Below are 10,942 nucleotides of genomic sequence, written 5' to 3' on the forward strand. Positions count from 1 at the left end.
TTTTTTTAGATGCAAATAGAACTGACAACAAAATTTCCTTATCCAGGAGTGGTAGTACACAGGTGGTACACGGAGATGCTGAGACAAAAGGATCTGAAGTTCCAGACCAGCCTGGGTTACATAGCAAGCAAGACCTCTTCTCAAAGGAACAGAAAAAAACAACAACAAAAAATAAATAAATAAGATAAAAACCATCAAGTAACTAGGCCTTGTTAGTAGAGTGTTCTGTGTCAACCAAGCAAATAAACAAAGAAGGTGCCTAACTAAAAGCAAACCAGTCAGTGACTTTAATCATAGCGCTCAGGAGTGAGAGGCAGTAAGACTGTTAGAAGTTCAAGGTCAGCGTGGGCAATGTACTGGGTTCCAGGCAACCTGGGCTACAGAAGAGACATGTGTTAAAGAAAAGAATAGGAAGGGGAAGGGAGGGGAGAGGAAGGGAAGGGAGGTAGGAGGGAAGAGAGAGAAAAAGAGAGGAGGAAAGAGAGGTACATCCCAAACCTATGAGATATGATCAGAGTCATTTGTCTCTCTCTCTCTCTCTTTGTCTGTACCCAAACACACCCTCCACAAATATCCTCTCAGAAAATGGCACTTTATACCACCCACCACATTAGTCCAGGTCATATGGTTACCCCTGGATGGGGGAGATCATTTTGAAGACAAGTTGTGGGTTCTAGAATTTCTTTGAGAAAACAAAGCCGCAGGGGTGACCATGTAAGCAACCATTCTCAAAAGGATCGCCTTCCTCCCTCCCACTCTGCTTTGTCCTCTTGTTAAGATCGGGCAAACAGTCTCGACCACCTCGTGTCCACGGGAGGATTTCCGGGAGAGGCACTGTCCAAGTGTGTGTAGACCTCAGAACCTGAAGTCCAGAAGAAATCAGAGTGTAAAGAAGGTCGGGGTTGGGGATTTGGCTCAGTGGTAGCAAAGCGCAAGGCCCTGGGTTCGGTCCCCAGCTCCGAAAAAAAAAAAAGAAAAGAAAAGAAAAGAAAATAAAGAAGGTCGTGGGTTACTGAACATTGGGTGAAGGTGACCTGGTGACTCACACAGCTGATAGCAATCTCCTTCACACAGCTATCGTTAAAGTGAAATGTGTTCATGGCTACAGAAAACAGGAAGAACCACAGAACCGGAAGGGAGGCAGAGAGCAAGCACTCGGCTTTTAGGACGCCTGCTTCACCCTTGATTTGTGTTTAATTGAGTAAACATGTATCATTATTTCCTGAACGATTCCAAATACCAACAATTTTTCCTCCATTATTTCCAGGAGTAAATTCATAGAATAAAATATCCCAAATTTTGGTTACCAACAATGGTGCGTGCCTGTAATCCCAGCTGCTTGGGAGGCTCAGGCAGGAGAACCGCACATTTGAGGCCAGCCTGGACAATCTAGGTCAACTATGTCTCAAAACAAACCAAAATAAATAAATAAATAAAAACTAGAAAATTAAACGAAACAAAACACAACAACCACAAAGTGAGACAGCCCCGTGGTTAAAAACGCACACTGCTCTTGCAGAGGATTCAAAATTCACTCCCAACACCCATGCCAGGCGGCTCACAACAGCCTACAACTCCAACTCCAGAGACTCCTGCGCCCTCTTCTGGACTCCACAGGCACCTAATGCTCACACGCACTACACACACACACACACATTCACACACACTCACACACACACACACACACACACACACACACACACACACACACACACACACACACACACACACACACACACACACACACACACACACACACACACACACACACACACCATTAAAAAGAAAATGAATTGTTTTAAATCTTTCATTGGAAAACATGGCCAAAACAGCCACTTTCACAGCCGTGTAATAGTCCCAGACAGGGGAAAGGTGTGGATCTCAGACAACACATCTGTCCCCTCCTAGGTGGCCTCCCAATGTTGTTCTTTATGGGGCCACAGTGATACACCATCTAAGAGCCTCCTGGTGATTAAAACATCACGCCACCATTTACAGAAAGTGCATAACCCTGCATGATGTCTCCACTCAACCGCAGCTCCTCAAAGATACATTGTAACCATGAGAAATGATACATTGTAACCGTGAGAAATGATACAAGATTGGTAGTAGATGATACCCAAGTCCTTTAGGGTCCAAAGCTTACTTTTTTATTTATTAAAGTTGTTTTAAGACAATTACACACTCGTACACAATACATAGTGACCATTCTCATCCCTACCTCCCCATCTTCTTCCACACCCTTCCACCCCACAAATCTCTCCCTTCTATTCGTTACTAATCCTTTTGTTTTGTGACCTGCTGAGATGAACCAGGGCTGTCCATATGGCCATGAGTTTGGTGCACCCGTTAGAGCCTGCTGGTTAGAGCCTGGTGGGCTCAGCAGAGATTACACAACAGAGAGACGGGTCCCTCTTCTATCAGAATCTATCGGTAGCCAATAGCTCAGGGTTAAGTAAGGGATAGAACTCCATAGCTCCTCCTCCTTCCTTGACTGACAGTTGATAGGGAGAGTCTTATGAGGGCCCAGTGCAAGCAGCTACAGTTGCTGAGAGTTTAATAATGACAGCAGTTGTACTGAGTCTAAAGAAAGGCGATTTATAGCCCTTTGCTGTCTCTTCTGGTCCTCTCTTTTTCATTGTTGGATGAGCCTTAGAGGGGGAGGTATATTTGTCTTGTTTAGGCTGGGCCGACAACTGTTGCTTCTTCTCAGCATCTTGGGATGCCCTGGGTCTCTGCACCCACCAGTCGTTTACAGGGAGAGGCTCCGCTAGACCAGCTTTTGTCTATGGTTAGAAGCCTAGATATTTAGACGTCAGTTTGCTGCTTGTCAATTTACTTAAATATCAGTAATAAGCTCTCCACTGGGGCTGGCAGTCTCCCTAGACCTCATTTTAGCTCAGCTTAAAGTATCAGGAATGGATTGTTCCCCACCACCATCACTACCACCACACTCCAATCAGGTTATCCCCAACGCAGTGAAGCCACTGTGAGGGCCTGGTTTGCCCAGCAGGTTGAACTTTCATTTCATAGGATTCAGAGGTGGGCAAGACCAGCTGTGGTCTTTCTCCTACAGCATCCTGCTTGGCACCCCTGTGTGCTTTGATGGATAGCCAACATGGAAGGAATTCTAGCTCAGTGCACATGTGCTCTCTCCCTCTCTTACAACCAATGGTGTCTTCTGTAGTGTGAATGTAGGCTCTCGTTCTAGTGGGCAGCTGAGAGCAATAGCAAGGGCCAGTGTTATTTGGGGGTGGGCACTTCTGGGCTTTCCTTGACCCACCTGGGGCATGTATCTCACACCTTGGGCATGTGTCTCACACCTGGGGCATGGATCTCACACCTGGGACATGGATCTCACACCTGGGGCTGAGAACTATATTCAGCACTCCACTGTTTCTAGGACTAGAGTCATAGGGAGGCTGTATACTAAGGTGTTGAGTCAGTGGAGGATGAAATGTTACCCTTTGAAGGGAACCAGTCATTCTTATACAGTCTGACTTGAAGCACAAGGTCACACATGGGTCACATCTTACTCTCCCTACTTCACCAAGAGTCTCCAAGTTGATGGCTTCAAGGCCTGGGAAAATACCCCTACACACCTGTCCTCTGCATGAAGCCAACAATTTCCTGTCATAGAGGACCCGTCTGTAGCTGAGAGACACGTTTGGAGCCTGCAGAAGTCCTACTAAGCTTTCCCACGTCAGCTCCCCCCCCACCCCTCCCCCAGTGCCCAGCACAGCTCTCCCATTCTCTCGATCCCATTGTTTTCCAAACATCCCTCCCTTCATAAAGGCCGTCTGGCTGGGAGCTTAAAATATTGCTGGACAGTAAAACCTCCCCATCAGGACCGATCCAGTCATATCTGCTCAGTCGTGCAGCACATTAGGGGCGGGGTAGAGAAGTGGGAGGTGGGCTTTTAGGTGGCAAAGGAAAGACACCAAAGTTGCCATTTTACTGCTGAGCACCAAGAGAGAAAGACAGCACCAGTTTCTCCGTGGGACACTACTCAGACCGGCAAGTTTTCCTTGGGTGACCTTAGACTATTGCCTTCCCTTCACTTCTTTCCAAGAAGATCATAGCTCCCCACTAGAAACATAGCTTCTTCCTCTGAGACAAAAAAGTTGTCACCAAGGTCTGTTATTGGGCTGAGATAAATGCACTTCAAGCTCAACCTTGAAAATCCTCTCCCAGTTCATCTAAGAGTTTGCAGAGGTTTGGAAGGGAGAGTGCTAGGATACATTGAGGGAGAATAGAGTTGTTCAAACTCCAGCTCTTGACTTCTTCAGGTCTTTATGTTTTCGGAAGGGATGACCTCACAGCCAGGAATCCAGGGGGACAAGAACGAGCATCTGAGTTACCAGGGGGGTTTTAGGTTTTTTTAGTTTTATTTGTTTGTTTTTCCTACTCACAACTCTGAGATGGGAGGGAAGGTCGGGATTGTTGGGTGCTGTGGGTGGAAGGAAGCCACTTGCTTGGGGTTTACAATGTTAAAGCAGTTAATTCATGGAACCAGGAATGATCTGTGCCCTCCCTGGGGCAGGTTCTTGTCTATCGGCAAGAGCTGCTGCCTAGTGGCTCCACACGCAAGGGTGGAGAATCACATACTTCCCAGAGTGGTGGGTGACCCACCGATGCTTCGAGAAACCTGTGAGCAGTGGTGTTTACGTGGATCTGAGCCTCTTCAAACCCAGGACAGGCCACACTGCCCTAGAGTTCCCTTGCAATTTGGAGTGGGGAACGGCTCACATATGAGCTGCCCCCACTCGCCAGGACACTTTAGGGGACTCATCTAACTTCTCTGCTTGTTCCTCCCTGGCCATGGTGTAAATAGTTCTCCATTCTCCGAGTCTCAGACTGTAGATCTGTCCATTTTATCTCAAGGCAAAGTTTTGTCAGCCTGTGACAAAAATACAACTGTAATGATGGGGACCAGGAGGTGGGTGGCTTTCTCACCAAGTTAAATGTGTTTGGTTTCAAGACTTGGCTTTATTCTAAGATTGTGCTCTCTTTAAGTTTTGGGATCTTAAAGATACACCTCCCTCCCTTAATCATTGAGGATAAAATCAGACTACAGACATTAGTGATCTGAAACATGTCTTACTTTTTCAAATAAGGAGTTGGCAGCTGTGTGCTGTCGTTTTGTTTTGGTTTGTTTTTGTTTTTGTGCTTGTGGTGTTTAGGAATCTGAACTCTCAATATGAGAGCCACTCGTCCAGCTCCTGGCTTGTCATGACGGGAGACACATCAGTGTACATCACTGTTGGGAAAGCTGCGGCTGCTCGACTTAAGTTGTGCTTCAATTATCTCCTCTACCCACAATTCCTGAGTAGGAAGTTTCCAGGAATATATTGAGGTCCTGGGGCTGAGGCTTGACAATAGACCTGTTTATTTTCCATCTGTATTAGATTGGTTCTCTCCATTTTCACAAGCAAAATCTAACAGAGGACGACAGAAGCGAATGCTTCTTCTGGCTTAGCTTTCTCCATACTCCAGCTTGCTCCTGTGACCTCCTGGTTACAACCAGGGCTGGGGATGTAACTCAGCCTTACAGCACTTGCCTGGCATGTTTAGTTCGATCTGTATTAATGGAGGGGGGAAAAACAATTCAAACACATAAAACTTTAAGAAGGAGGGGCGGTGGCTGGAGAGATAGTTCAGTAGTAAGAACACTTGCTGCTCTCCCAGAGGACCTGGCTTTAATTCCCAGCACACACTTGGGAGCTCACCATCATGTAGATTCAGTCCCAGGGGATCTGACTTCTGGACTCTGCAGACACTGGTGGGGTACCACTGTACACGCAGACAAAACACCTCTACATAAGTGAATTTCTTTTTCCTTTTTCAAATAATTTCTTTAAATTTAAAAGGAGGAAGGCAGCAAGAGAGGTCAGCAGGTCAGGTAAAGGATCCTGCCACCAAGCCTGTGACCTGAGTATATGATACCAGAAATCCCCATGGTCGAAGAGAACTCGCCTGTGTCTTCTGCCCCACACCTGGTCCTATTGCTCTCTTGCTGAGAACTCCCAATACGGACTACTCTGAATGTTCCTAATTTTGTTGGATATTTTCTCTAACATGTTCATATAAATTATCAATCAATTGAGATTAATTACCCAGGTAATTATACTATCCAATTTATTGGATTGATATCTTTACACTGTACAGACTTTTTTTTTCTATATTGATGACTGTGAAAACTCAGGATTTTTGCTAGGCCTGCACGCTATCCCCTGAGAGCATTGGCTCCATGTAAACAAGTGCCTGGATATTACAATTTACTTAATGATGACACTGTTTTATGACTTACGTGCTTCTTTGTCAGGAGTTTGCCACTGAAATAGTCAAGTAGGTTGAGATGAATGATTAAGCATCAAGCAAATCCTGCATGGAAAACTTAAACGTGTTTCTCTTTTGTATATTTTTCTAGTATAATTCTTTTTAATATCTAGCAGTTCATTAGTGTTTTATCAAAATAACTTTCAACTATCTGGAAAAAAAACCTCACTCCCAAAAGTTCTCTGACCTCTACCCATGCACACATATACACTAAATAAATCTAAAGCATATTTTAATGCCCTAACACCTCCCCCAGCATCTCTAAATCCTCTCCTCTTGACAGCAGATGTGGCCTGTTTCGCTCCTGTGCTAGGAGAAAATTTTATACTGACTTACAGTTGCCTGTAACTTGGCACAAAACTCTTAGTAGACATAAGAAAAAGTCAAAGCCCCAGAACAATCCTGTGGGTTACCAAGGAAAGGCTCTGCTCTGACTCTCATTTAGAAATGACTGGCGTGGCTGCCAGTAAGGTCCTGGGCCAGGCCTGCGTGTCATGACGCTGTGTGTTAGGAGTCTCTGGTCTACACGCTTATGTTCAGGATGTTTCCCAAAATAAGCACCATCTGGCCCAGTGCGGGAAGGCTGGGTTTGTCTTTGTGTCTGACTCAAGAGAGCTGGTTTGGAGCGTCCTACCTTGCCTTTTCCTTTCCTTTTTCCTCCCCCCCCTCCTTTCCTGGTTTGCATATCCTTGCAAGTTCTCTTTTTTATTCTAAATTTAATGAACTCAATTATTTTTTATGAGTTCTTATTCTTACTGCTGCTATGTAGGAAGAATCCTGGGTGGGGGTGGGGGGGTCCCTGAATTTTGGTGATAATTGTCTTTCCTCAGGAGCTGAGAGTTGCAGATCTTAAAACCATTTCTCTTGGCCCCATCCCCAGGCATCTATGGAGGTCCCACACTACGGTGTGCTTTGATCTACATTGTGATGGCTCATGGAAGATAAAGCCAAAGTGACCCCAGAATGCCCTGCTCTGAGACAGTCAGATTAAGAACATGGCAATACTACACTGTCAAATTAGAACGCACTAAAGCGAGAGTTGAACTATTTGATAAGAAATGGGCCTCCCTGGCTCTGTCTCGTGTGTGGGGTTGATAATTAGATTGACCACCCAATTATGATGGTTCCCATTTATTTCTGGATGGAGGCCAGAAGAAACCCAGAGAAGGGCTCTCCAACATGAACCATTGCCTTGCTCTAAGGGCAGGCATGAGAGAGTTCCACTGCTCCAGAGATGGTCAGCTTGGAGGGACAACTGACCTAAAGTGATGTGGGAGGGTTTGTTTTTATCATAGTCCTGAAGGAGTGGCCCAGTTTGTATCCCCCAATCAACTCAGTCCTCCTCTCGTCTGCCCCTGCTCTGCTAACGACATCGTATAGTATTGTGTCTAATAGTATTTCCCCTGCAGAACAAATTTCTGGCTGTATTTAAACAACCACCTGTAACAAACCCTGCAGCCTATTCATTCTGTGGAACACTGAGCATGTCCTACGGGCTTCCTGTAAGGCAGTCCCCTCCTGAAGCACTTGCTTTGCTCTTGGAATTTAAAGGGGTAATAATAAAAATATACTGCCCCCAATTTGTAAAACTATTAAGAGGAGTTCCAGCTCTCAACCTCAGGAAAAGAAAGCATAAATTAGGACTGCAGAAGTCAGAGAAACGTGTAGCCCACATCGCAGGCAGTATTTCTTAATGGTTTGAGAAGTCAACCTTTGGGATCAGGTAGGGAACTGCTAGCGTTTAGCTGTCTGATCTTAGACCATCCGTTTAGCCTCAAAAACCCCTGTTTTCTCACACGATGAAAGCAAGTTGGAAACAAACAAACATGTCTGTGTGCAGGAATTGGCTATGCAGTGGTAAATAGGACAGGCAGGACCCTACCATCAGATCGTGTAAGATCTAACAGGACTGTAAAGCAGCCTCAAAGGTCTGTCCATAATGGGTGCCCAATAAATGCTCATTCTCTTCCAGCTCTTTCCATGTATGTGACCATTGTGTAGCCCGAAACAGCCCAAAGCAAGACAGCTATTTACAATTTCACTCCCATAAGAGCGTTGCTAGGAGCCAGTTACGCATAGTATATGGGATTGCTTGCCCTCAGCATTACGATTCATGAATCTTCCGTCAACGTATGGTCTTGATTTAAATTCATGTTACCCGTACCGTATCCACAGTGAATAAATAATAAATAATGAATTCTAGGCGTTTTACAGATACTGATTCATGGATCCTTTCAAACAAATGAGAACAGACGTCATTAGTAACCCTACTTTATAGGTTAGTATTAAACACACTTCAAGACCCCTTCCATCCTCGGCACAGACGAGGCACTCGATGGAGACCGTTGGGTACTATGATTGTCCCACTAGTTTGGAAGGGAAGGTCACTCCAAGAGCTAGGGAAGAGGTCACCTCGGAGTTGCACTGTGGCCAATTAGGTTTTGCCTTCTGCTTCCTAGGTGGTGAGCAATGGGCGACTGGAGTTTCCTGGGAAACATCTTGGAAGAGGTGAATGAGCATTCCACGGTCATCGGCAGAGTTTGGCTCACGGTGCTTTTCATCTTCCGCATCCTCATCCTTGGCACGGCAGCCGAGTTTGTGTGGGGCGATGAGCAATCTGATTTTGTATGCAACACCCAGCAGCCAGGTTGTGAGAATGTCTGCTATGATGAGGCCTTTCCCATCTCGCACATCCGCCTCTGGGTCCTGCAGATCATCTTCGTCTCCACTCCATCGCTGATGTACGTGGGGCACGCGGTACACCACGTTCGCATGGAGGAGAAGCGAAAGGACCGTGAGGCTGAGGAGCTCTGTCAGCAGTCTCGCAGCAACGGGGGTGAGAGGGTACCAATCGCCCCAGACCAGGCCAGCATCAGGAAGAGCAGCAGCAGTAGCAAAGGCACCAAGAAGTTCCGGCTGGAGGGCACACTGCTAAGGACCTATGTCTGCCACATCATCTTCAAGACCCTCTTTGAGGTGGGCTTCATCGTGGGCCATTACTTCCTGTATGGTTTCCGCATCCTGCCCCTCTATCGCTGCAGCCGGTGGCCCTGCCCCAATGTGGTGGACTGCTTTGTGTCCCGGCCTACTGAGAAAACCATCTTCATCCTCTTCATGTTGTCCGTTGCTTTTGTGTCCCTCTTCCTCAACATCATGGAGATGAGCCACCTGGGCATGAAGGGAATCCGGTCTGCCTTCAAGAGGCCTGTAGAGCAACCACTGGGGGAGATTGCCGAGAAGTCCCTCCACTCCATTGCAGTTTCCTCCATCCAGAAAGCCAAGGGCTACCAGCTCCTAGAAGAAGAGAAGATAGTTTCACACTATTTCCCTTTGACGGAGGTTGGAATGGTGGAGACCAGCCCCCTGTCAGCCAAGCCTTTTAGTCAGTTTGAGGAGAAGATCGGCACAGGACCCCTGGCAGATATGTCACGGGGTTACCAAGAAACCCTGCCTTCTTATGCTCAGGTGGGGGCCCAGGAAGTGGAGCGGGAAGAGCAGCCTGTAGAGGAGGCTGTGGAACCGGAAGTGGGAGAGAAGAAGCAAGAAGCAGAGAAGGTGGCCCCGGAAGGGCAGGAGACGGTTGCAGTGCCAGATGGGGAGAAAGTAGAGACCCCTGGGGTAGGGAAGGATGATGAGAAAGAAGAGCTGCAAGCTGAAAAGGTAACCAAGCAAGGGCTGTCTGCGGAGAAAGCGCCCTCACTCTGTCCAGAGCTGACAACCGATGACAACCGGCCCTTGAGCAGGCTGAGCAAAGCCAGCAGCAGGGCCAGGTCTGATGATCTCACCATATGACATGGTGCAGAAGAAAGATACCCCACCTCCAGCTAATACAGACCAAGATAAACCCAGCTGGTGCCAATATACTTTGAGTCTTCTGTGTCCCTTGGGTCACTCCCACCCCTGGTTGGATAGATGCTGTTCTAGAACAATGCACGCTGTACAACTAGGGGACTGCCTTTCCCATGTGTAGGGCCTGTCAAGGTAAACCCACTGTCCTAGTGAAGTTCTTAATTTCATATGCCTGCCCTGGTCTTCTGTGCCAACTGCTATTGGGAAGGTGGGGGGACGGGGCTTGGCTTTCCTCCTCCATTCTCCATGGAAACCCATCAGGTCAGAATCACGATTACCTCATAGCCTTTTACTAGTCTTCTCTCGTGCTCACTGACAGTGAGATTCTGTACCCCAGCACTTCCCAAGCAGAAGCCACCTATCCCACATGAGATGTCTCAAACTCAAAAGCCTACAGGGCCCAGGCAGGTGATTTAAATAGCAAACGTTGCCCTGCTCTAATACGATAGGGAGAGATGAGGCGGTGATAGCTGGAGAGCAGGACAGTAGCTGGCCACTTCCAGGCAGTGGTTTCCTTGATGCCTGGACATCTGTTGTTTGTTTGGTTTTGTTTCGTTGTTGTTTTATGAGAAACCAGAAATTCAAAATATAATTGAAATTTTAGCAACTTGATTTTAAATACAATATGGGGACCAAATGCAATGTATCCAAATTTAACCTGTGTGGTAGTAAGTTGCAATATCAGTTTACATTAATGAGCCCAGATTTGCTAAAGAATTGGTCTCACTTTTTTTTTTTTTTTTTACGGTCTTGG

General features: G+C 46.6%; 1 protein-coding gene across 1 annotated transcript; it reads left to right on the forward strand.

The window, feature by feature from the left end:
* Positions 1 to 8,737: 8,737 nt before the first annotated feature.
* Positions 8,738 to 10,342, forward strand: Gja8 (gap junction protein alpha 8). Its single transcript, XM_032896686.1, has one exon. The coding sequence runs from the start codon at positions 8,809 to 8,811 to the stop codon at positions 10,129 to 10,131; it is 1,323 nt and encodes a 440-aa protein (XP_032752577.1). The 5' UTR covers positions 8,738 to 8,808; the 3' UTR covers positions 10,132 to 10,342.
* The last annotated feature ends 600 nt before the right edge of the window (positions 10,343 to 10,942 follow it).

The sequence above is a fragment of the Rattus rattus genome, chromosome 3, assembly GCF_011064425.1.
Source record: "Rattus rattus isolate New Zealand chromosome 3, Rrattus_CSIRO_v1, whole genome shotgun sequence".
Lineage (NCBI taxonomy): Eukaryota > Metazoa > Chordata > Mammalia > Rodentia > Muridae > Rattus > Rattus rattus.

Coding starts and splice junctions, on each gene's coding strand:
- Gja8 (XM_032896686.1), top strand. CDS start 8,809: ATGGGCGACTGGAGTTTCCTGGGAAACATCTTGGAAGAGGTGAATGAG.